This window comes from Gnatocerus cornutus, chromosome 1 (assembly GCF_029298725.1).
Source record: "Gnatocerus cornutus isolate USDA-ARS CGAHR chromosome 1, icGnaCorn1.1, whole genome shotgun sequence".
Lineage (NCBI taxonomy): Eukaryota > Metazoa > Arthropoda > Insecta > Coleoptera > Tenebrionidae > Gnatocerus > Gnatocerus cornutus.
The window spans coordinates 17,660,239-17,686,602 of record NC_142233.1 but is presented as its reverse complement, the minus strand read 5'-3'; the positions used below and the strand labels follow the sequence as shown (position 1 = coordinate 17,686,602).

The following is a 26,364-nucleotide window of genomic DNA, read 5'->3' as shown; positions in this document are numbered from 1 at the left end:
TGATTTAACATTCACGACTTGGTTACGATTCTATTAATTATTAAAAATTATTGTGTCTCTATCTTAACGTATGTCTTAACTTGACTATTTTGACAGCACACATTGAGGTTATGTTCATGATTTAACAAGAAACTACCAGAATTCTTTACTGTTTACTTTCTCGTTCTTCTGGGCATGGTAGCAAAGAAATTACACAAGTTAAGAAGTTCATTTGAAGCTATTTAGAGTTGGAGTTGATTTGCAACAAATTGATGGGTCTTTATTGAAATTTTTAAACGCAGGTAAGCTGAAAACTGTTTGAATTCCAGCCTTGAAATGTTTCGTGGTATTTCCAGGTTCCAACTTCATTACCAGAGTTTATTATTAAAGAGACTGAATCGATGGATGATACCCATAGCCTAAGATGTCGAAAAGGCGGTTGTCGTCGCTCAACGCTGAAGGACTCTGCAAGTTATTGCACAGAATTGAAGAAACCACCCATTCAGTGCTCCCAGAGTACAGTGAATTGATCCATCACGAAAAAGGTGCTGCTTTACTGCAATATGGATGAAAAAGGTTAAATTCAAAGTCAAATGTTCTTTTTCCAGTGGTTGAAGATGTCGTTCAGTGACTGGGAGATGTTTCAAGTGTTGCCTTATTGCATTGCGGGAGCACGAAGTTTGCAATGTTGAGTCTACGAGCAGAAAACGAGTATTCTCCTCTAGAGAAGAGCCAAAGGAACTCAACCAACGGAAACAGAGCATCATCGAGATGCAGTTGTCAAGAAAGAAAATATGTACTACAAAGGCTCTGAAGGTCATCTGGTGTCTTGTGAGCTATTTTGTGAAGTCAAGGAAACATCATTTATTGGTTTCTTGAAAACGCGAGATCTGTTTGTTCAGGAAGGATGGAAGGTTTGTTTGTTTTCTTTTCTCTCCATTCATGGTCTCACCTTAATCTCTTAGTTGCAGCTTAACACAACTTTGTTGTCTTTCCTGTTGGTCAAGAAGCAGGCGCAATTAAAAGCTTTGCCGTGAAGAAACAGCAATTGACTGCACAGAGTAAGAAGAGTTTTTCAGGTGAGATAAACAAACATGTTCTTGATGAAACTTTTTTACACTTCTTGCAGGAAGGAAGATGGTGGAAGGCGTGATATTACATCAACACTCAACTCAGGCATAGGAATGATGCCGAAGAGAGGATGCGATATCTCGAGGTTTTATAGGCTAAACAACTCCGGACTGACCGGACTATCCAGATACTTTGGGTGACAGTGCGGCGCGCGCGCGCGCTGTCGACTGAAGAGTCTGTTGATTTCGCTCAAGGATGGAATCGAAAGCGATCATTTCTGTGTCGAAGCTCTTCGAAATCGGGGAAGACTCAAAACCAAACACAAGTTTAGGTTTGTGGTTTTTCTTAAACTAATTTTGTTGATTTAGGAGAAAACGTTGCCAGAATTCGCCGACGAAATAAGAAAGTTGAAGGCGATGATCGTCAAACACGAAAACAGAATTCGAGCGTTGTTGTCTTATCATTTCTAAACAAGTGCTCAAATCGTTTGCAATTTTCGCTTCTACTTAATTATTATGTCATTTTTTATCACCCCAAAGTGGCTCTTTAATATATATTATCTACGATTGTTAAATGTCTAGTTATAGAAGATTATAATATTTTTATGAAACAAATTTTCGCGAAAATTCATGATTAAAAAAACAATGCCAAACTTCTCATATCGATATCTCGCTTGTTTTTTGGTGTAAACTTGCGTTATTATACATCATTTTACCCATCGGCCACGGTGGATTATTCCCACGGACATTTACCCATTGTTAATCCCATCCTGATCTGAAGGCTTTGGATCACATCCCTTTGGTCCGTCCAGAGGTCGATTCTCCACCCACATCTAGCCCTTAAGATCTTGTACTTGAAGTTGGTATGGTTCCTAGCCTGCGAATTTACGTTCTTTTTCTTTTTGGCGAAGTCAGAAACGCAGCTGCTGGTGGTGCTGATGCTAGTGACAAGTTGTCACGTTCCAAATGTTGCAGGTGAAGCGAGAGTTCCACGACTTCCGATGCACGTGACGTTGACTCCGCGGAAGCTTAGCCCTTCTTCGTTTTCACCGGCCTCATCTTCAGTCTCTCTGCCTCTTCGTGGTCCTCACCGCCCAAACACGGTACAAGAAATTCACGGCTTTCATCCAAGTCGTCTTCTCGGTTCTAATCCTCCTGAAATCAACCCAGAAAACGGAAGAATGCTACCAACCCGTTTGACAAGAAGTGGCTCAACTGAAAAACGATATTAAAATCCGCTCGGTTTCGAACAGTTTTCGCACCATCTTCGATCACGCAAGCAGTCCGCGAAGAGTGCAGCTCGTTTTACAGCGCGATCAAATCGACAAGAGGTACAACTTGTACACGTTCGAAATCACCACGAAAGTGCAAGCGGGGATTTTAAGGGGGGACACTTTTCAACAACGAGGTGGGGGGTTCAAGATACAAGTCGGGTTAGACGAAATCGGCTGTCTCGCTTGTAGTAACAACAATTTAACGAAGGTCAAAAGACCGAAAGAAGCGAGATTTAATGTAAGGAGTGTAGTCGAGGCGGTTTTCAACGTCTTTCTAAGTCCTGTTGTAGTTTTTAAGTAGAAACTTTGTACTCATTAATTTATTCATGTTAATGTTCGTGTTATTAATAAATTTCTTTAAATTTGCCGGTTCTTATTTGGGCTGTGTGTGATTGGTTGAAAACTAAACAGGTTTCTTCGCGACTGATATTTGAAATTTAATCGAAACCTTCTTAAAACATTTTTTTTTATTAATTTAGACTTCAGGAACAAGATTCTGTACTCTAAAGTCGGATTCAAAACGTAATTATAAGTTTACTTAAAATTAAAATTTGCAATGTGGGTAGGCAACCAATTATACACACATTATGCATTCATTTTTCGGTGTAAATAAATACAATAAACTACTTAACTTGTTAGTTTTAATCTCAGAAAAACGAATCTAAACTTTGATTTAAGATTTACGACTTTGTTAATATTTTATTTAATATTATTTATGGACAGATCTGTTGACGCATGTCCTAGCTTCTATGCTTCGTTGACAGATTGCTTGACGCGGGAAATTGAATTTTGAAATTTTTAATTTGCATTTTCTCAAAAAATCTTACAGATAGCGAGGAACGGAGACCAAAAATGGATGTGGAAATGTCAAATTATGCCATGTGCAAAGTTTCGTGCCGATCTGCGAACTTTCGCGTTTTTCGCCAAAAAAAGTTCAAAGACTAAACATCATGGATTTTTGGCGATTTCGGCAAAAAATAAAATCTCCTTGAAACCGACTTTTTCCATCAATTTGGACCTCACGAACAAGAATCCGTCAAAGATTTTTCGATCCGACGCTCCGTTAATGTTTTATTAATTTTTCAAACTTTTATTTGGTTTGCAGTTTTTCGATGAAAATTAAAGCAAGAAAATACTCTTTTTATTAATTTTGTCCTCAGGAGTAAGAATCTGAAGTCTGATTTAACATTCACGACTTGGTTACGAATCTATTAATTATTTAAAAATGGTATTGTGTCTCTATCTTAACGTATGTCTTAACTTGAATATTTTGACAGCACACATTGAGGTTATGTTCATGATTTACTAAACTTATTTTCAGAGTACAACAAATGATTAACAACGATCCTGCTTGCACAAGAGACTACCAGAATTCTTTACTGTTTACTTTCTCGTTCTTCTGGGCATGGTAGCAAAGAAATTACACAAGTTAAGAAGTTCATTTGAAGCTATTTAGAGTTGGAGTTGATTTGCAACAAATTGATGGGTCTTTATTGAAATTTTTAAACGCAGGTAAGCTGAAAACTGTTTGAATTCTAGCCTTGAAATGTTTTGTGGTATTTCCAGGTTCCAACTTCATTACCAGAGTTTATTATTAAAGAGACTGAATCGATGGATGATACCCATAGCCTAAGATGTCGAAAAGGCGGTTGTCGTCGCTCAACGCTAAAGGACTCTGCAAGTTATTGCACAGAATTGAAGAAACCACCCATTCAGTGCTCCCAGAGAACAGTGAATTGATCAAGGAGCATAACATCATGAAAAAGGTGCTGCTTTACTGCAATGTGGATGAAAAAGGTTAAATTTAAACATGTTTTAAGTCAAAGTCAAATGTTCTTTTTCCAGTGGTTGAAGATGTCGTTCAGTGACTGGGAAATGTTCAGAGTGTTGCTGATTTCATTGCGGGAGCACGAAGTTTGCAACGTTTTCAAACCTGATGAGTCTACGAGCAAAAAACGAGTGTTTCTCCAGAGAAGGCTCAAAGGAACTCAACCAACGGAAACAAAGTATCATCGAGATGCAGTTGTCAAGATAGAAAATACTACAAAGGCTCTGAAGGTCATCTGGTGTCTTGTGAGCTATTTTGTGAAGTCAAAGAAACATCAAGGAATGGAAGTTTATAGAGAATTTTTATTGGTTTTTTGAAAACGCGAGATCTGGAATTCTGGATGCATCGCTGCTTGTTTGAGGAAGGATGGAAGGTTTGTTTTCTTTTCTCTCCATTTATGGTTTTTGGCAAACCTGCGCTAGACGTTAACTGTTACCAATAAACATCCCTAGGGGCTGCTACCAACTTTAGACGAGTGCATTTGATGGTCACGTGCAGTAAAATTCGTAATTTTGGAATGCGGTTTGCGGCATCGTTTTTCTCGCGATTTTTTACATAAGAAATCGTTTTTAGATTTTCCAAAAGTCGAAATTTGCAAATTTTCGCAAAAATTCATGACTAAAACTATGGCCAAACTTCTCATATCGATATCTCGCTTATTTTTTAGAGTAAACTCGAGTTATTATACATCAGTGAACGCAGAATTTTACGCAGATTCCAAATCTGGGATTTAAATTCAGATCCGACAACAAATAACTGAGTTATGGCCGATCAAAGTTTCGGATAGTTGATTTTCATTTTTTCTCATTTTTCCCAATTTTCAAAGTTAAATATCTCGGAAACTATTAGAGATATTGAGATGCGGTTTGCGCCATCGTTTTTCTCGGCTCATTTTACGTTAGAAAAAGTGCTTAAAAGCCCAAAATTCGATAGTCGATTTTTCGCGAAAAAAAATTGCGACTCAAACGATGAAAATTTTTCAATTTTTTTATTTTTGACCATAACTCGTAAACCGTTTGTTTGATCGATCTCAAATTGGGCCAGTGGATAGATTTTGAGCTCCTCTTTCGACTGATATATAATTCAATGCTATTAAACGTCATTTTCATTTTGAAAACATTGATTGAAAATCACCCCAAAATGACCACTTCCAAACAGTTTTTGGTCAATGCTTTCTTTATTTCTTAGGTAAACTCAATAAATTTTGACTCATTTTACGCAGAATCTCACGCTGAATCCAAATCTGGAATTTAAATTCAGATCCGACAACAAATAACTGAGTTATGGCCGTTTGAATTTTTGGGTTGTCGCCAGATGGCCAAATTTTTGAAGGTTCCAAACAATTCATGCTCGATATCTCGAAAACTATTTCAGATATTGGAATGCGGTTTGCGGCATCGTTTTTCTCGCGATTTTTTACATAAGAAATCGTTTTTAGATTTTCCAAAAGTCGAAATTTGCAAATTTTCGCAAAAATTCATGACTAAAACTATGGCCAAACTTCTCATATCGATATCTCGCTTATTTTTTAGAGTAAACTCGAGTTATTATACATCAGTGAACGCAGAATTTTACGCAGATTCCAAATCTGGGATTTAAATTCAGATCCGACAACAAATAACTGAGTTATGGCCGATCAAAGTTTCGGATAGTTGATTTTCATTTTTTCTCATTTTTCCCAATTTTCAAAGTTAAATATCTCGGAAACTATTAGAGATATTGAGTTCCGGTTTGCGCCATCGTTTTTCTCGGCTCATTTTACGTTAGAAAAAGTGCTTAAAAGCCCAAAATTCGATGGTCGATTTTTCGCGAAAAAAAATTGCGACTCAAACGATGAAAATTTTTATTTTTTTTTATTTTTGGCCATAACTCCTAAACCGTTTGTTTGATCGATCTCAAATTGAGCCAGTAGATAGATTTCGAGCTCCTCTTTCGAATGATATATAATACAAAGGTATTAAACGTCGTTTTTACATTAAAAATAGTGATTGAAAATCACCCCAAAATGACCACTTCCAAACAGTTTTTGGTCAATGCTTTCTTTATTTCGTAGGTAAACTCAATAAATTTTGACTCATTTTACGCAGAATCTCACGCTGAATCCAAATCTGGAATTTAAATTCAGATCCGACAACAAATAACTGAGTTATGGCCGTTTGAATTTTTGGGTTGTCGCCAGATGGCCAAATTTTTGAAGGTTCCAAACAATTCATGCTCGATATCTCGAAAACTATTTCAGATATTGGAATGCGGTTTGCGGCATCGTTTTTCTCGCGATTTTTTACATAAGAAATCGTTTTTAGATTGTCCAAAAGTCGAAATTTGCAAATTTTCGCAAAAATTCATGACTAAAACTATGGCCAAACTTCTCATATCGATATTTCGCTTATTTTTTAGAGTAAACTCGAGTTATTATACATCAGTGAACGCAGAATTTTACGCAGATTCCAAATCTGGGATTTAAATTCAGATCCGACAACAAATAACTGAGTTATGGCCGATCAAAGTTTCGGATAGTTGATTTTCATTTTTTCTCATTTTTCCCAATTTTCAAAGTTAAATATCTCGGAAACTATTAGAGATATTGAGATGCGGTTTGCGCCATCGTTTTTCTCGGCTCATTTTACGTTAGAAAAAGTGCTTAAAAGCCCAAAATTCGATAGTCGATTTTTCGCGAAAAAAAATTGCGACTCAAACGATGAAAATTTTTATTTTTTTTTATTTTTGGGCATAACTCCTAAACCGTTTGTTTGATCGATCTCAAATTGAGCCAGTAGATAGATTTTGAGCTCCTCTTTCGACTGATATATAATTCAATGCTATTAAACGTCATTTTCATTTTGAAAACATTGATTGAAAATCACCCCAAAATGACCACTTCCAAACAGTTTTTGGTCAATGCTTTCTTTATTTCTTAGGTAAACTCAATAAATTTTGACTCATTTTACGCAGAATCTCACGCTGAATCCAAATCTGGAATTTAAATTCAGATCCGACAAGAAATAACTGAGTTATGGCCGTTTGAATTTTTGGGTTGTCGCCAGATGGCCAAATTTTTGAAGGTTCCAAACAATTCATGCTCGATATCTCGAAAACTATTTCAGATATTGGAATGCGGTTTGCGGCATCGTTTTTCTCGCGATTTTTTACATAAGAAATCGTTTTTAGATTTTCCAAAAGTCGAAATTTGCAAATTTTTGCAAAAATTCATGACTAAAACTATGGCCAAACTTCTCATATCGGTATCTCGCTTATTTTTTAGAGTAAACTCGAGTTATTATACATCAGTGAACGCAGAATTTTACGCAGATTCCAAATCTGGGATTTAAATTCAGATCCGACAACAAATAACTGAGTTATGGCCGATCAAAGTTTCGGATAGTTGATTTTCATTTTTTCTCATTTTTCCCAATTTTCAAAGTTAAATATCTCGGAAACTATTAGAGATATTGAGATGCGGTTTGCGCCATCGTTTTTTTCGGCTCATTTTACGTCAGAAAAAGTGCTTAAAAGTCGAAAATTCGATAGTCGATTTTTCGCGAAAAAAAATTGCGACTCAAACGATGAAAATTTTTCAATTTTTTTATTTTTGACCATAACTCGTAAACCGTTTGTTTGATCGATCTCAAATTGGGCCAGTGGATAGATTTTGAGCTCCTCTTTCGACTGATATATAATTCAATGCTATTAAACGTCATTTTCATTTTGAAAACATTGATTGAAAATCACCCCAAAATGACCACTTCCAAACAGTTTTTGGTCAATGCTTTCTTTATTTCTTAGGTAAACTCAATAAATTTTGACTCATTTTACGCAGAATCTCACGCTGAATCCAAATCTGGAATTTAAATTCAGATCCGACAACAAATAACTGAGTTATGGCCGTTTGAGTTTTTGGGTTGTCGCCAGATGGCCAAATTTTTGAAGGTTCCAAACAATTCATGCTCGATATCTCGAAAACTATTTCAGATATTGGAATGCGGTTTGCGGCATCGTTTTTCTCGCGATTTTTTACATAAGAAATCGTTTTTAGATTTTCCAAAAGTCGAAATTTGCAAATTTTCGCAAAAATTCATGACTAAAACTATGGCCAAACTTCTCATATCGATATTTCGCTTATTTTTTAGAGTAAACTCGAGTTATTATACATCAGTGAACGCAGAATTTTACGCAGATTCCAAATCTGGGATTTAAATTCAGATCCGACAACAAATAACTGAGTTATGGCCGATCAAAGTTTCGGATAGTTGATTTTCATTTTTTCTCATTTTTCCCAATTTTCAAAGTTAAATATCTCGGAAACTATTAGAGATATTGAGATGCGGTTTGCGCCATCGTTTTTCTCGGCTCATTTTTCGTTAGAAAAAGTGCTTAAAAGCCCAAAATTCGATGGTCGATTTTTCGCGAAAAAAAATTGCGACTCAAACGATGAAAATTTTTATTTTTTTTTATTTTTGGGCATAACTCCTAAACCGTTTGTTTGATCGATCTCAAATTGAGCCAGTAGATAGATTTCGAGCTCCTCTTTCGAATGATATATAATACAAAGGTATTAAACGTCGTTTTTACATTAAAAATAGTGATTGAAAATCACCCCAAAATGACCACTTCCAAACAGTTTTTGGTCAATGCTTTCTTTATTTCGTAGGTAAACTCAATAAATTTTGACTCATTTTACGCAGAATCTCACGCTGAATCCAAATCTGGAATTTAAATTCAGATCCGACAACAAATAACTGAGTTATGGCCGTTTGAGTTTTTGGGTTGTCGCCAGATGGCCAAATTTTTGAAGGTTCCAAACAATTCATGCTCGATATCTCGAAAACTATTTCAGATATTGGAATGCGGTTTGCGGCATCGTTTTTCTCGCGATTTTTTACATAAGAAATCGTTTTTAGATTTTCCAAAAGTCGAAATTTGCAAATTTTCGCAAAAATTCATGACTAAAACTATGGCCAAACTTCTCATATCGATATTTCGCTTATTTTTTAGAGTAAACTCGAGTTATTATACATCAGTGAACGCAGAATTTTACGCAGATTCCAAATCTGGGATTTAAATTCAGATCCGACAACAAATAACTGAGTTATGGCCGATCAAAGTTTCGGATAGTTGATTTTCATTTTTTCTCATTTTTCCCAATTTTCAAAGTTAAATATCTCGGAAACTATTAGAGATATTGAGATGCGGTTTGCGCCATCGTTTTTCTCGGCTCATTTTTCGTTAGAAAAAGTGCTTAAAAGCCCAAAATTCGATGGTCGATTTTTCGCGAAAAAAAATTGCGACTCAAACGATGAAAATTTTTATTTTTTTTTATTTTTGGGCATAACTCCTAAACCGTTTGTTTGATCGATCTCAAATTGAGCCAGTAGATAGATTTCGAGCTCCTCTTTCGAATGATATATAATACAAAGGTATTAAACGTCGTTTTTACATTAAAAATAGTGATTGAAAATCACCCCAAAATGACCACTTCCAAACAGTTTTTGGTCAATGCTTTCTTTATTTCGTAGGTAAACTCAATAAATTTTGACTCATTTTACGCAGAATCTCACGCTGAATCCAAATCTGGAATTTAAATTCAGATCCGACAACAAATAACTGAGTTATGGCCGTTTGAATTTTTGGGTTGTCGCCAGATGGCCAAATTTTTGAAGGTTCCAAACAATTCATGCTCGATATCTCGAAAACTATTTCAGATATTGGAATGCGGTTTGCGGCATCGTTTTTCTCGCGATTTTTTACATAAGAAATCGTTTTTAGATTTTCCAAAAGTCGAAATTTGCAAATTTTCGCAAAAATTCATGACTGAAACTATGGCCAAACTTCTCATATCGATATCTCGCTTATTTTTTAGAGTAAACTCGAGTTATTATACATCAGTGAACGCAGAATTTTACGCAGATTCCAAATCTGGGATTTAAGGCTCTGTCCTACCCCGGCCGAAGTGCATAGGAAATAGCGCAAAACGCCATTACTTTTTACGGCCACAAATTAAGAGTTGGAGTTTTGATTTTTTTTGTACGTGTAGACAATATCGAAATGTACACGGGAAACTCTGTGATTTTCAAAAATTCTTAATAGATTTATTTAAAAAAAATAAAAACTGAAAAAACGCCATGTCGTTTTACGGGCACAGTTTCAGGAATTTTTGCTTGAACTACGACTTGATAGATAGAGAATTGTATTCTACACCCGGGAAACTCCTTGATTTTTTTCAATTATGAATAGTTTTTTTAGAAAAAAATAAAATGTAATGTAAAAATGGTCCTCAATTTTCTAAAAGTCGGCAACCAACACTTCAAAATACAAATGATTTACAACCCCTCACAGCAGGGGTCTCTAATCCTAATGACGGTTCGACGACTACGGCTCGACCGAGTCGGGATTGACCATTGGAACCCCAACCAGATACCTACTCACTACCGAGAGCTAAAGCTCATGAATCCCATAACATTTTAATCTCATTCTTATCAAGATTATTATTACTAAATTTTCTTGCCAGGCATAAAGCTGGCCCAATTACGAACGAACGAAAATTGTAATTATCAATTAAATTACACTCAATTAAAAAAATAAAGAAAATGATAAAATTATAATACCCCTCTTTTTTTTTAAATTATCTAGTTTACCCCTTCGGATTGACACATTTCTAAGAAGTAAAAGTATGGTTTGCTAATGTTATTTGCAATCAGTGTTTACAAATATTTAATACTTTTAAAATAAAAATTTCTAAAAGAAAAAACCTTATCTTTCGTATAATTGAGATGCACTCTTGTTTTGAGACTTCAAATTTTGAATTATCTATTGGATCTCAAAATCTATCCTTTGGATTTCAAAAATATGTACCTAATAAGTAATTCAGTAATCGCTATGCTTTTTCCATCGGCTAGACTTGATCTTTATTGATTTATCGACTATAAATTCCAACTCGAATATAAGTTACATTTCAATTTTCGAGATGCAAAAATAGTAAGGTAGTAAGGCTAAGTATTTTTTTTGACCCAAGATTTTTATTGTTTGTTAGTTTGTTGCAAATTAATCTTATATTTTCCAAAGCGATGAAAATAAAAAATAAATAAATAAATAAATAAAAATATAAATAACAACACATACAGCCGCGGACACAAAATCTTAGACGTCATTTTTCTGACGTTTCAAAAATTTGAGTGCAGTGTGTGCTTTACTGTCATTGCCATTACTGACGTTTAAAACATCAAAGTATTGACAAGTTGACAATTAAGAATTATCAAGACTGAAACGAATAAAATTAGAATATTATCTTTAGTACAGAGCGGTATGATCTGCAGTCAGTTCCTTGCAATATTGAAAACACTGAAAATTTTGAAATTAAAAAATTATAACTCAAAATTAACAGTACAAATAAGTAAGGTTACATATTTTAAGTGGGGTTTTACACCATGCGACAATTAAATGACATTGACGTCTAAGATTTTTTGTCCGCGGCTGTATATGTATGTACAGGTGTCCGGAAAGTGGCACATCATCTTGAAAGGACGTAATTGGGTGGTCCCCCAAAGTACTAAAAATTTTTTAAAAAAAGTGCAGACTCTATTTTTGCAGGAGGACTAAAAGAAAATTAGGAAAATGGCAACATTGCTGAACTGTTCCCCCAATAATTTAAATTTCTAGTATTCAAAGCCATAGTAACGTTGCTGTAGTATTGTTGGCGTTAGTCAGGTTGGTTCATGAACAAGTAATGTAACTATGGTTTCGTGTGAACGATGTCACACTGATAGAGATTGTTCATCACAAAATCTTATAATAGTATATTATGAAAGGCGTTTCATAATGAACATTTTGCCGCACGCACGTTTTTAGAACACGACGAGCGCAGCGAGTAGTAGTAAGTAGTAAGTAAAGTAAAGTAGTAAGTGCGGCAAAATGCATTATGAACAAGTATCATACGCTATTTTTTCTATTTCGCCTTATTTTAAACGAAAAAACTTGATTTCAAAATCTAGTTAATTTTAGGGTCGTTGGCATTTGCAAAATGTTCGGGAAAAAAATTCGAAGTAGTCAAATCCAATGTCCAATAACAGTTGTGACATTTTGAGGTAAGGGAGCCAAGAGAGCAAAGATGTTGATCATGATCATGATGGTTCTCTTGCATCCAAAGAGTTTTTCTCCGATGAATTATTAAGCCAAGTACAACAAGAAATAATAGTGTATTGATCGATTTATCATGGTTTTTCAAAACCAAAATCTAAATTGTCAACGTTGACGGCAGGTTGACGGTACTGCTGCAAACGTAAGAAAAATTTATGCTCCTGGAAATATTGGCACGGGATTGGTCCAATACGATACCGAAAAACGCGCATCGAAATATCTTCATTATGAACGCGAAATAGAAAAACAGTTTTCTGGCATTTCTAACAAGATTTTTTCGATTTTTTTTTGCACTATGCCTTTGCGTAAAATGACCTTTAGGTAAAAAATTCTTTTGGACCTAAAATTACTGCACAGAAATCGTTAACTTTGGCATTAAACTTTTCCTCTTTAATCCATCAAAACTCGAAAAATTGAAGACATGATTTTTTTTAACATTTTTCCGGTGATCTATGGCATTATGATACAGTTGGGTTTGTTTCTTTTGATTCTGTCATGTGAAGTGTCGGTTAATCACATTTTAAAGACAATTTAATATAATGCTTGGAATTCTTCTAGAACGATGGATTAGCTTTTTTGCTTTTAGGACTCTACCTGAAAACTGGTAATGACTATGGTTTCTTCGCAAACCTCACTCTAATTTCTCTACCTGTCAAAGCACATTTACACAGATTTTAAAACTAATTTTGTTTTCCAAAATAGTTTACCTGAAATATTTTGTTTTATTTGGAAGTGCTCAAAACACACATGCGCCAGATTTTTAAATTTGTTGCAATGGATTTTATTAATAACAGCGTAAACATTGAAGCAAAAGAAATACATCTTTTTTTTATTCATTTTAATTTATTATCATCAATGATAATTTTCCAATACATTAAATTAATTTTGAGGGACATCGTATTTCGAAATAAGAAAAATCTATGAAACAAACTCTGAACCAAGGCAAACTTATCTGCCTGGTTTATTGCTGTACTGCGGTAGAAAATATGCTAATTTTACAGACGATTTTCACCCTTATGGATGATTGGCATGTGTCAAATGGTTAGTATGTTGGGTTGCATATTTTTCAAAACACGAATTTTAGTTGAGGGGTAGAACAGCCTTAAATTCAGATCCGACAACAAATAACCGAGTTATGGCCGATCAAAGTTTCGGATAGTTGATTTTCATTTTTTCTCATTTTTCCCAATTTTCAAAGTTAAATATCTCGGAAACTATTAGAGATATTGAGATGCGGTTTGCGCCATCGTTTTTTTCGGCTCATTTTACGTCAGAAAAAGTGCTTAAAAGTCGAAAATTCGATAGTCGATTTTTCGCGAAAAAAAATTGCGACTCAAACGATGAAAATTTTTCAATTTTTTTATTTTTGACCATAACTCGTAAACCGTTTGTTTGATCGATCTCAAATTGGGCCAGTGGATAGATTTTGAGCTCCTCTTTCGACTGATATATAATTCAATGCTATTAAACGTCATTTTCATTTTGAAAACATTGATTGAAAATCACCCCAAAATGACCACTTCCAAACAGTTTTTGGTCAATGCTTTCTTTATTTCTTAGGTAAACTCAATAAATTTTGACTCATTTTACGCAGAATCTCACGCTGAATCCAAATCTGGAATTTAAATTCAGATCCGACAACAAATAACTGAGTTATGGCCGTTTGAATTTTTGGGTTGTCGCCAGATGGCCAAATTTTTGAAGGTTCCAAACAATTTATGCTCGATATCTCGAAAACTATTTCAGATATTGGAATGCGGTTTGCGGCATCGTTTTTCTCGCGATTTTTTACATAAGAAATCGTTTTTAGATTTTCCAAAAGTCGAAATTTGCAAATTTTCGCAAAAATTCATGACTAAAACTATGGCCAAACTTCTCATATCGATATCTCGCTTATTTTTTAGAGTAAACTTGAGTTATTATACATCAGTGAACGCAGAATTTTACGCAGATTGCAAATTTGGGATTTAAATTTAGTGTCTTTATGATGTCATGGCTTTTGTAGTATCAGAGGAAGATTAACACCTAAAACTATTTGGTTTGTTTTAGTCGGAAAAAGAAATGAGCACTGAAATGTCCGACAAGCTGGCTGCGGTTACATCAGCATATAAAAACAACAATGATCTACAAGAATTGAAGAAGTCGTTAAATGAGATATTTTTGAGGAAGCGCCACTTGCGAAGGACTAACCTTGGCTCTTGGCTCTTGGATCAGTTGGAATTAGAGCAATAATCAATTACCATTAATTAAGAATGGATAGTTTCGTCCATTTCAGATTGTTTCCCTCGTCTTTTTTAGGTAAGCCAACAAACATGTTCCTAATGAAACTTTTTCACACTTTTTGCAAGAAGGAGGGAGAGTGTCGAGTTTGTGTTTTTTTATTTTATTAATACTCCTTTAGTTTAATTTGAGGGTATTGTTTTTTATCATTCTTCCTTATTCCTGCAAATGGTTTTGATTCAAAAATTGTAAGTTTTAAAAACAAAAGTTTAGCCCTCTGGTGAGAGGAGGCGTGAACTATCAACTTCGGCGTTATTCCGCTAGGTGGCTTTTATGGAAAAACTTCTCTCACTTTTCGGTGTAAATAAATACAATAAACTACTTAACTTGTTAATTTTAACCTCAGAAAAACGAATCTGAACTTTGATTTAAGATTTACGACTTTGTTAATATTTTATTTAATATTATTTATGGACTAAAGACTGTTGACGCATGTCCTAGCTTCTATGCTTCGTTGACAGATTGCTTGACGCGGGAAATTGAATTTTAAAATTTTTAATTTGCATTTTCTCAAAAAATCTTGCAGATAGCGAGGAACGGAGACCAAAAATGGATGTGGAAATGTCAAATTTTGCCATGTGCATAGTTTCGTGTCGATCTGCGAACTTTCGCGTTTTTCGCCAAAAAAAGTTCAAAGACTAAACATCATGGATTTTTGGCGATTTCGACAAAAAATAAAATCTCTTTGAAACCGACTTTTTCCATCAATTTGGACCTCAGGAACAAGAATCCGTCAAAGATTTTTCGATCAGACGCTCCGTTAATGTTTTATTAATTTTTCAAACTTTTATTTGGTTTGCAGTTTTTCGATGAAAATTAAAGCAAGAAAATACTCTTTTTATTAATTTTGTCCTCAGGAGTAAGAATCTAAAGTCTGATTTAACATTCACGACTTGGTTACGATTCTATTAATTATTAAAAATTATTGTGTCTCTATCTTAACGTATGTCTTAACTTGACTATTTTGACAGCACACATTGAGGTTATGTTCATGATTTAACAAGAAACTACCAGAATTCTTTACTGTTTACTTTCTCGTTCTTCTGGGCATGGTAGCAAAGAAATTACACAAGTTAAGAAGTTCATTTGAAGCTATTTAGAGTTGGAGTTGATTTGCAACAAATTGATGGGTCTTTATTGAAATTTTTAAACGCAGGTAAGCTGAAAACTGTTTGAATTCCAGCCTTGAAATGTTTCGTGGTATTTCCAGGTTCCAACTTCATTACCAGAGTTTATTATTAAAGAGACTGAATCGATGGATGATACCCATAGCCTAAGATGTCGAAAAGGCGGTTGTCGTCGCTCAACGCTGAAGGACTCTGCAAGTTATTGCACAGAATTGAAGAAACCACCCATTCAGTGCTCCCAGAGTACAGTGAATTGATCCATCACGAAAAAGGTGCTGCTTTACTGCAATATGGATGAAAAAGGTTAAATTCAAAGTCAAATGTTCTTTTTCCAGTGGTTGAAGATGTCGTTCAGTGACTGGGAGATGTTTCAAGTGTTGCCTTATTGCATTGCGGGAGCACGAAGTTTGCAATGTTGAGTCTACGAGCAGAAAACGAGTATTCTCCTCTAGAGAAGAGCCAAAGGAACTCAACCAACGGAAACAGAGCATCATCGAGATGCAGTTGTCAAGAAAGAAAATATGTACTACAAAGGCTCTGAAGGTCATCTGGTGTCTTGTGAGCTATTTTGTGAAGTCAAGGAAACATCATTTATTGGTTTCTTGAAAACGCGAGATCTGTTTGTTCAGGAAGGATGGAAGGTTTGTTTGTTTTCTTTTCTCTCCATTCATGGTCTCACCTTAATCTCTTAGTTGCAGCTTAACACAACTTTGTTGTCTTTCCTGTTGGTCAAGAAGCAGGCGCAATTAAAAGCTTTGCCGTGAAGAAACAGCAATTGACTGCACAGAGTAAGAAGAGTTTTTCAGGTGAGATAAACAAACATGTTCTTGATGAAACTTTTTTACACTTCTTGCAGGAAGGAAGATGGTGGAAGGCGTGATATTACATCAACACTCAACTCAGGCATAGGAATGATGCCGAAGAGAGGATGCGATATCTCGAGGTTTTATAGGCTAAACAACTCCGGACTGACCGGACTATCCAGATACTTTGGGTGACAGTGCGGCGCGCGCGCGCGCTGTCGACTGAAGAGTCTGTTGATTTCGCTCAAGGATGGAATCGAAAGCGATCATTTCTGTGTCGAAGCTCTTCGAAATCGGGGAAGACTCAAAACCAAACACAAGTTTAGGTTTGTGGTTTTTCTTAAACTAATTTTGTTGATTTAGGAGAAAACGTTGCCAGAATTCGCCGACGAAATAAGAAAGTTGAAGGCGATGATCGTCAAACACGAAAACAGAATTCGAGCGTTGTTGTCTTATCATTTCTAAACAAGTGCTCAAATCGTTTGCAATTTTCGCTTCTACTTAATTATTATGTCATTTTTTATCACCCCAAAGTGGCTCTTTAATATATATTATCTACGATTGTTAAATGTCTAGTTATAGAAGATTATAATATTTTTATGAAACAAATTTTCGCGAAAATTCATGATTAAAAAAACAATGCCAAACTTCTCATATCGATATCTCGCTTGTTTTTTGGTGTAAACTTGCGTTATTATACATCATTTTACCCATCGGCCACGGTGGATTATTCCCACGGACATTTACCCATTGTTAATCCCATCCTGATCTGAAGGCTTTGGATCACATCCCTTTGGTCCGTCCAGAGGTCGATTCTCCACCCACATCTAGCCCTTAAGATCTTGTACTTGAAGTTGGTATGGTTCCTAGCCTGCGAATTTACGTTCTTTTTCTTTTTGGCGAAGTCAGAAACGCAGCTGCTGGTGGTGCTGATGCTAGTGACAAGTTGTCACGTTCCAAATGTTGCAGGTGAAGCGAGAGTTCCACGACTTCCGATGCACGTGACGTTGACTCCGCGGAAGCTTAGCCCTTCTTCGTTTTCACCGGCCTCATCTTCAGTCTCTCTGCCTCTTCGTGGTCCTCACCGCCCAAACACGGTACAAGAAATTCACGGCTTTCATCCAAGTCGTCTTCTCGGTTCTAATCCTCCTGAAATCAACCCAGAAAACTGAAAAACGATATTAAAATCCGCTCGGTTTCGAACAGTTTTCGCACCATCTTCGATCACGCAAGCAGTCCGCGAAGAGTGCAGCTCGTTTTACAGCGCGATCAAATCGACAAGAGGTACAACTTGTACACGTTCGAAATCACCACGAAAGTGCAAGCGGGGATTTTAAGGGGGGACACTTTTCAACAACGAGGTAGGGGGTTCAAGGTACAAGTCGGGTTAGACGAAATCGGCTGTCTCGCTTGTAGTAACAACAATTTAACGACGGTCAAAAGACCGAAAGAAGCGAGATTTAATGTAAGGAGTGTAGTCGAGGCGGTTTTCAACGTCTTTCTAAGTCCTGTTGTAGTTTTTAAGTAGAAACTTTGTACTCATTAATTTATTCATGTTAATGTTTGTGTTATTAATAAATTTCTTTAAATTTGCCGGTTCTTATTTGGGCTGTGTGTGATTGGTTGAAAACTAAACAGGTTTCTTCGCGACTGATATTTGAAATTTAATCGAAACCTTCTTAAAACATTTTTTTTTATTAATTTAGACTTCAGGAACAAGATTCTGTACTCTAAAGTCGGATTCAAAACGTAATTATAAGTTTACTTAAAATTAAAATTTGCAATGTGGGTAGGCAACCAATTATACACACATTATGCATTCATTTTTCGGTGTAAATAAATACAATAAACTACTTAACTTGTTAGTTTTAATCTCAGAAAAACGAATCTAAACTTTGATTTAAGATTTACGACTTTGTTAATATTTTATTTAATATTATTTATGGACAGATCTGTTGACGCATGTCCTAGCTTCTATGCTTCGTTGACAGATTGCTTGACGCGGGAAATTGAATTTTGAAATTTTTAATTTGCATTTTCTCAAAAAATCTTACAGATAGCGAGGAACGGAGACCAAAAATGGATGTGGAAATGTCAAATTATGCCATGTGCAAAGTTTCGTGCCGATCTGCGAACTTTCGCGTTTTTCGCCAAAAAAAGTTCAAAGACTAAACATCATGGATTTTTGGCGATTTCGGCAAAAAATAAAATCTCCTTGAAACCGACTTTTTCCATCAATTTGGACCTCACGAACAAGAATCCGTCAAAGATTTTTCGATCCGACGCTCCGTTAATGTTTTATTAATTTTTCAAACTTTTATTTGGTTTGCAGTTTTTCGATGAAAATTAAAGCAAGAAAATACTCTTTTTATTAATTTTGTCCTCAGGAGTAAGAATCTGAAGTCTGATTTAACATTCACGACTTGGTTACGAATCTATTAATTATTTAAAAATGGTATTGTGTCTCTATCTTAACGTATGTCTTAACTTGAATATTTTGACAGCACACATTGAGGTTATGTTCATGATTTACTAAACTTATTTTCAGAGTACAACAAATGATTAACAACGATCCTGCTTGCACAAGAGACTACCAGAATTCTTTACTGTTTACTTTCTCGTTCTTCTGGGCATGGTAGCAAAGAAATTACACAAGTTAAGAAGTTCATTTGAAGCTATTTAGAGTTGGAGTTGATTTGCAACAAATTGATGGGTCTTTATTGAAATTTTTAAACGCAGGTAAGCTGAAAACTGTTTGAATTCTAGCCTTGAAATGTTTTGTGGTATTTCCAGGTTCCAACTTCATTACCAGAGTTTATTATTAAAGAGACTGAATCGATGGATGATACCCATAGCCTAAGATGTCGAAAAGGCGGTTGTCGTCGCTCAACGCTAAAGGACTCTGCAAGTTATTGCACAGAATTGAAGAAACCACCCATTCAGTGCTCCCAGAGAACAGTGAATTGATCAAGGAGCATAACATCATGAAAAAGGTGCTGCTTTACTGCAATGTGGATGAAAAAGGTTAAATTTAAACATGTTTTAAGTCAAAGTCAAATGTTCTTTTTCCAGTGGTTGAAGATGTCGTTCAGTGACTGGGAAATGTTCAGAGTGTTGCTGATTTCATTGCGGGAGCACGAAGTTTGCAACGTTTTCAAACCTGATGAGTCTACGAGCAAAAAACGAGTGTTTCTCCAGAGAAGGCTCAAAGGAACTCAACCAACGGAAACAAAGTATCATCGAGATGCAGTTGTCAAGATAGAAAATACTACAAAGGCTCTGAAGGTCATCTGGTGTCTTGTGAGCTATTTTGTGAAGTCAAAGAAACATCAAGGAATGGAAGTTTATAGAGAATTTTTATTGGTTTTTTGAAAACGCGAGATCTGGAATTCTGGATGCATCGCTGCTTGTTTGAGGAAGGATGGAAGGTTTGTTTTCTTTTCTCTCCATTTATGGTTTTTGGCAAACCTGCGCTAGACGTTAACTGTTACCAATAAACATCCCTAGGGGCTGCTACCAACTTTAGACGAGTGCATTTGATGGTCACGTGCAGTAAAATTCGTAATTTTGGAATGCGGTTTGCGGCATCGTTTTTCTCGCGATTTTTTACATAAGAAATCGTTTTTAGATTTTCCAAAAGTCGAAATTTGCAAATTTTCGCAAAAATTCATGACTAAAACTATGGCCAAACTTCTCATATCGATATCTCGCTTATTTTTTAGAGTAAACTCGAGTTATTATACATCAGTGAACGCAGAATTTTACGCAGATTCCAAATCTGGGATTTAAATTCAGATCCGACAACAAATAACTGAGTTATGGCCGATCAAAGTTTCGGATAGTTGATTTTCATTTTTTCTCATTTTTCCCAATTTTCAAAGTTAAATATCTCGGAAACTATTAGAGATATTGAGATGCGGTTTGCGCCATCGTTTTTCTCGGCTCATTTTACGTTAGAAAAAGTGCTTAAAAGCCCAAAATTCGATAGTCGATTTTTCGCGAAAAAAAATTGCGACTCAAACGATGAAAATTTTTCAATTTTTTTATTTTTGACCATAACTCGTAAACCGTTTGTTTGATCGATCTCAAATTGGGCCAGTGGATAGATTTTGAGCTCCTCTTTCGACTGATATATAATTCAATGCTATTAAACGTCATTTTCATTTTGAAAACATTGATTGAAAATCACCCCAAAATGACCACTTCCAAACAGTTTTTGGTCAATGCTTTCTTTATTTCTTAGGTAAACTCAATAAATTTTGACTCATTTTACGCAGAATCTCACGCTGAATCCAAATCTGGAATTTAAATTCAGATCCGACAACAAATAACTGAGTTATGGCCGTTTGAATTTTTGGGTTGTCGCCAGATGGCCAAATTTTTGAAGGTTCCAAACAATTCATGCTCGATATCTCGAAAACTATTTCAGATATTGGAATGCGGTTTGCGGCATCGTTTTTCTCGCGATTTTTTACATAAGAAATCGTTTTTAGATTTTCCAAAAGTCGAAATTTGCAAATTTTCGCAAAAATTCATGACTAAAACTATGGCCAAACTTCTCATATCGATATCTCGCTTATTTTTTAGAGTAAACTCGAGTTATTATACATCAGTGAACGCAGAATTTTACGCAGATTCCAAATCTGGGATTTAAATTCAGATCCGACAACAAATAACTGAGTTATGGCCGATCAAAGTTTCGGATAGTTGATTTTCATTTTTTCTCATTTTTCCCAATTTTCAAAGTTAAATATCTCGGAAACTATTAGAGATATTGAGTTCCGGTTTGCGCCATCGTTTTTCTCGGCTCATTTTACGTTAGAAAAAGTGCTTAAAAGCCCAAAATTCGATGGTCGATTTTTCGCGAAAAAAAATTGCGACTCAAACGATGAAAATTTTTATTTTTTTTTATTTTTGGCCATAACTCCTAAACCGTTTGTTTGATCGATCTCAAATTGAGCCAGTAGATAGATTTCGAGCTCCTCTTTCGAATGATATATAATACAAAGGTATTAAACGTCGTTTTTACATTAAAAATAGTGATTGAAAATCACCCCAAAATGACCACTTCCAAACAGTTTTTGGTCAATGCTTTCTTTATTTCGTAGGTAAACTCAATAAATTTTGACTCATTTTACGCAGAATCTCACGCTGAATCCAAATCTGGAATTTAAATTCAGATCCGACAACAAATAACTGAGTTATGGCCGTTTGAATTTTTGGGTTGTCGCCAGATGGCCAAATTTTTGAAGGTTCCAAACAATTCATGCTCGATATCTCGAAAACTATTTCAGATATTGGAATGCGGTTTGCGGCATCGTTTTTCTCGCGATTTTTTACATAAGAAATCGTTTTTAGATTGTCCAAAAGTCGAAATTTGCAAATTTTCGCAAAAATTCATGACTAAAACTATGGCCAAACTTCTCATATCGATATTTCGCTTATTTTTTAGAGTAAACTCGAGTTATTATACATCAGTGAACGCAGAATTTTACGCAGATTCCAAATCTGGGATTTAAATTCAGATCCGACAACAAATAACTGAGTTATGGCCGATCAAAGTTTCGGATAGTTGATTTTCATTTTTTCTCATTTTTCCCAATTTTCAAAGTTAAATATCTCGGAAACTATTAGAGATATTGAGATGCGGTTTGCGCCATCGTTTTTCTCGGCTCATTTTACGTTAGAAAAAGTGCTTAAAAGCCCAAAATTCGATAGTCGATTTTTCGCGAAAAAAAATTGCGACTCAAACGATGAAAATTTTTATTTTTTTTTATTTTTGGGCATAACTCCTAAACCGTTTGTTTGATCGATCTCAAATTGAGCCAGTAGATAGATTTTGAGCTCCTCTTTCGACTGATATATAATTCAATGCTATTAAACGTCATTTTCAATTTTGAAAACATTGATTGAAAATCACCCCAAAATGACCACTTCCAAACAGTTTTTGGTCAATGCTTTCTTTATTTCTTAGGTAAACTCAATAAATTTTGACTCATTTTACGCAGAATCTCACGCTGAATCCAAATCTGGAATTTAAATTCAGATCCGACAAGAAATAACTGAGTTATGGCCGTTTGAATTTTTGGGTTGTCGCCAGATGGCCAAATTTTTGAAGGTTCCAAACAATTCATGCTCGATATCTCGAAAACTATTTCAGATATTGGAATGCGGTTTGCGGCATCGTTTTTCTCGCGATTTTTTACATAAGAAATCGTTTTTAGATTTTCCAAAAGTCGAAATTTGCAAATTTTTGCAAAAATTCATGACTAAAACTATGGCCAAACTTCTCATATCGGTATCTCGCTTATTTTTTAGAGTAAACTCGAGTTATTATACATCAGTGAACGCAGAATTTTACGCAGATTCCAAATCTGGGATTTAAATTCAGATCCGACAACAAATAACTGAGTTATGGCCGATCAAAGTTTCGGATAGTTGATTTTCATTTTTTCTCATTTTTCCCAATTTTCAAAGTTAAATATCTCGGAAACTATTAGAGATATTGAGATGCGGTTTGCGCCATCGTTTTTCTCGGCTCATTTTTCGTTAGAAAAAGTGCTTAAAAGCCCAAAATTCGATGGTCGATTTTTCGCGAAAAAAAATTGCGACTCAAACGATGAAAATTTTTATTTTTTTTTATTTTTGGGCATAACTCCTAAACCGTTTGTTTGATCGATCTCAAATTGAGCCAGTAGATAGATTTCGAGCTCCTCTTTCGAATGATATATAATACAAAGGTATTAAACGTCGTTTTTACATTAAAAATAGTGATTGAAAATCACCCCAAAATGACCACTTCCAAACAGTTTTTGGTCAATGCTTTCTTTATTTCGTAGGTAAACTCAATAAATTTTGACTCATTTTACGCAGAATCTCACGCTGAATCCAAATCTGGAATTTAAATTCAGATCCGACAACAAATAACTGAGTTATGGCCGTTTGAGTTTTTGGGTTGTCGCCAGATGGCCAAATTTTTGAAGGTTCCAAACAATTCATGCTCGATATCTCGAAAACTATTTCAGATATTGGAATGCGGTTTGCGGCATCGTTTTTCTCGCGATTTTTTACATAAGAAATCGTTTTTAGATTTTCCAAAAGTCGAAATTTGCAAATTTTCGCAAAAATTCATGACTAAAACTATGGCCAAACTTCTCATATCGATATTTCGCTTATTTTTTAGAGTAAACTCGAGTTATTATACATCAGTGAACGCAGAATTTTACGCAGATTCCAAATCTGGGATTTAAATTCAGATCCGACAACAAATAACTGAGTTATGGCCGATCAAAGTTTCGGATAGTTGATTTTCATTTTTTCTCATTTTTCCCAATTTTCAAAGTTAAATATCTCGGAAACTATTAGAGATATTGAGATGCGGTTTGCGCCATCGTTTTTCTCGGCTCATTTTTCGTTAGAAAAAGTGCTTAAAAGCCCAAAATTCGATGGTCGATTTTTCGCGAAAAAAAATTGCGACTCAAACGATGAAAATTTTTATTTTTTTTTATTTTTGGGCATAACTCCTAAACCGTTTGTTTGATCGATCTCAAATTGAGCCAGTAGATAGATTTCGAGCTCCTCTTTCGAATGATATATAATACAAAGGTATTAAACGTCGTTTTTACATTAAAAATAGTGATTGAAAATCACCCCAAAATGACCACTTCCAAACAGTTTTTGGTCAATGCTTTCTTTATTTCGTAGGTAAACTCAATAAATTTTGACTCATTTTACGCAGAATCTCACGCTGAATCCAAATCTGGAATTTAAATTCAGATCCGACAACAAATAACTGAGTTATGGCCGTTTGAATTTTTGGGTTGTCGCCAGATGGCCAAATTTTTGAAGGTTCCAAACAATTCATGCTCGATATCTCGAAAACTATTTCAGATATTGGAATGCGGTTTGCGGCATCGTTTTTCTCGCGATTTTTTACATAAGAAATCGTTTTTAGATTTTCCAAAAGTCGAAATTTGCAAATTTTCGCAAAAATTCATGACTGAAACTATGGCCAAACTTCTCATATCGATATCTCGCTTATTTTTTAGAGTAAACTCGAGTTATTATACATCAGTGAACGCAGAATTTTACGCAGATTCCAAATCTGGGATTTAAATTCAGATCCGACAACAAATAACCGAGTTATGGCCGATCAAAGTTTCGGATAGTTGATTTTCATTTTTTCTCATTTTTCCCAATTTTCAAAGTTAAATATCTCGGAAACTATTAGAGATATTGAGATGCGGTTTGCGCCATCGTTTTTTTCGGCTCATTTTACGTCAGAAAAAGTGCTTAAAAGTCGAAAATTCGATAGTCGATTTTTCGCGAAAAAAAATTGCGACTCAAACGATGAAAATTTTTCAATTTTTTTATTTTTGACATAACTCGTAAACCGTTTGTTTGATCGATCTCAAATTGGGCCAGTGGATAGATTTTGAGCTCCTCTTTCGACTGATATATAATTCAATGCTATTAAACGTCATTTTCATTTTGAAAACATTGATTGAAAATCACCCCAAAATGACCACTTCCAAACAGTTTTTGGTCAATGCTTTCTTTATTTCTTAGGTAAACTCAATAAATTTTGACTCATTTTACGCAGAATCTCACGCTGAATCCAAATCTGGAATTTAAATTCAGATCCGACAACAAATAACTGAGTTATGGCCGTTTGAATTTTTGGGTTGTCGCCAGATGGCCAAATTTTTGAAGGTTCCAAACAATTCATGCTCGATATCTCGAAAACTATTTCAGATATTGGAATGCGGTTTGCGGCATCGTTTTTCTCGCGATTTTTTACATAAGAAATCGTTTTTAGATTTTCCAAAAGTCGAAATTTGCAAATTTTCGCAAAAATTCATGACTAAAACTATGGCCAAACTTCTCATATCGATATCTCGCTTATTTTTTAGAGTAAACTTGAGTTATTATACATCAGTGAACGCAGAATTTTACGCAGATTGCAAATTTGGGATTTAAATTTAGTGTCTTTATGATGTCATGGCTTTTGTAGTATCAGAGGAAGATTAACACCTAAAACTATTTGGTTTGTTTTAGTCGGAAAAAGAAATGAGCACTGAAATGTCCGACAAGCTGGCTGCGGTTACATCAGCATATAAAAACAACAATGATCTACAAGAATTGAAGAAGTCGTTAAATGAGATATTTTTGAGGAAGCGCCACTTGCGAAGGACTAACCTTGGCTCTTGGCTCTTGGATCAGTTGGAATTAGAGCAATAATCAATTACCATTAATTAAGAATGGATAGTTTCGTCCATTTCAGATTGTTTCCCTCGTCTTTTTTAGGTAAGCCAACAAACATGTTCCTAATGAAACTTTTTCACACTTTTTGCAAGAAGGAGGGAGAGTGTCGAGTTTGTGTTTTTTTATTTTATTAATACTCCTTTAGTTTAATTTGAGGGTATTGTTTTTTATCATTCTTCCTTATTCCTGCAAATGGTTTTGATTCAAAAATTGTAAGTTTTAAAAACAAAAGTTTAGCCCTCTGGTGAGAGGAGGCGTGAACTATCAACTTCGGCGTTATTCCGCTAGGTGGCTTTTATGGAAAAACTTCTCTCACTTTTCGGTGTAAATAAATACAATAAACTACTTAACTTGTTAATTTTAACCTCAGAAAAACGAATCTGAACTTTGATTTAAGATTTACGACTTTGTTAATATTTTATTTAATATTATTTATGGACTAAAGACTGTTGACGCATGTCCTAGCTTCTATGCTTCGTTGACAGATTGCTTGACGCGGGAAATTGAATTTTAAAATTTTTAATTTGCATTTTCTCAAAAAATCTTGCAGATAGCGAGGAACGGAGACCAAAAATGGATGTGGAAATGTCAAATTTTGCCATGTGCATA

General features: G+C 35.1%; 3 protein-coding genes across 3 annotated transcripts; all 3 read left to right on the top strand.

The window, feature by feature from the left end:
* The first annotated feature begins 1,294 nt into the window (after positions 1 to 1,294).
* On the top strand, positions 1,295 to 2,374 carry LOC148180682 (uncharacterized). Its single transcript, XM_088049788.1, has 2 exons — positions 1,295 to 1,381; positions 2,025 to 2,374. The coding sequence occupies exons 1-2, from the start codon at positions 1,306 to 1,308 to the stop codon at positions 2,279 to 2,281; spliced, it is 333 nt and encodes a 110-aa protein (XP_087905914.1). The 5' UTR covers positions 1,295 to 1,305; the 3' UTR covers positions 2,282 to 2,374.
* Positions 2,375 to 3,580: 1,206 nt separating this feature from the next.
* Positions 3,581 to 14,420, top strand: LOC148180681 (uncharacterized). The gene is made up of 4 exons (XM_088046033.1): positions 3,581 to 3,835; positions 3,890 to 4,089; positions 4,169 to 4,524; positions 14,331 to 14,420. Exons 2-3 carry the CDS (start codon positions 3,958 to 3,960, stop codon positions 4,466 to 4,468), a joined length of 432 nt encoding a protein of 143 aa, XP_087902159.1. The 5' UTR covers positions 3,581 to 3,835; positions 3,890 to 3,957; the 3' UTR covers positions 4,469 to 4,524; positions 14,331 to 14,420.
* A 4,555-nt stretch (positions 14,421 to 18,975) lies between these two features.
* On the top strand, positions 18,976 to 25,638 carry LOC148180680 (uncharacterized). The gene is made up of 4 exons (XM_088046177.1): positions 18,976 to 19,230; positions 19,285 to 19,484; positions 19,564 to 19,919; positions 25,549 to 25,638. The coding sequence occupies exons 2-3, from the start codon at positions 19,353 to 19,355 to the stop codon at positions 19,861 to 19,863; spliced, it is 432 nt and encodes a 143-aa protein (XP_087902303.1). The 5' UTR covers positions 18,976 to 19,230; positions 19,285 to 19,352; the 3' UTR covers positions 19,864 to 19,919; positions 25,549 to 25,638.
* Positions 25,639 to 26,364: the final 726 nt, after the last annotated feature.

Bases quoted from the DNA above. Each gene is read 5' to 3' on its own strand.
- LOC148180681 (XM_088046033.1), top strand. From the start codon at position 3,958: ATGTCGAAAAGGCGGTTGTCGTCGCTCAACGCTAAAGGACTCTGCAAG. The intron at 4,090-4,168 runs GTGCTGCTTTAC...TTCTTTTTCCAG, and splicing joins AGCATAACATCATGAAAAAG to TGGTTGAAGATGTCGTTCAG.
- LOC148180682 (XM_088049788.1), top strand. From the start codon at position 1,306: ATGGAATCGAAAGCGATCATTTCTGTGTCGAAGCTCTTCGAAATCGGG. The intron at 1,382-2,024 runs GTTTGTGGTTTT...CAAATGTTGCAG, and splicing joins AAAACCAAACACAAGTTTAG to GTGAAGCGAGAGTTCCACGA.
- LOC148180680 (XM_088046177.1), top strand. From the start codon at position 19,353: ATGTCGAAAAGGCGGTTGTCGTCGCTCAACGCTAAAGGACTCTGCAAG. The intron at 19,485-19,563 runs GTGCTGCTTTAC...TTCTTTTTCCAG, and splicing joins AGCATAACATCATGAAAAAG to TGGTTGAAGATGTCGTTCAG.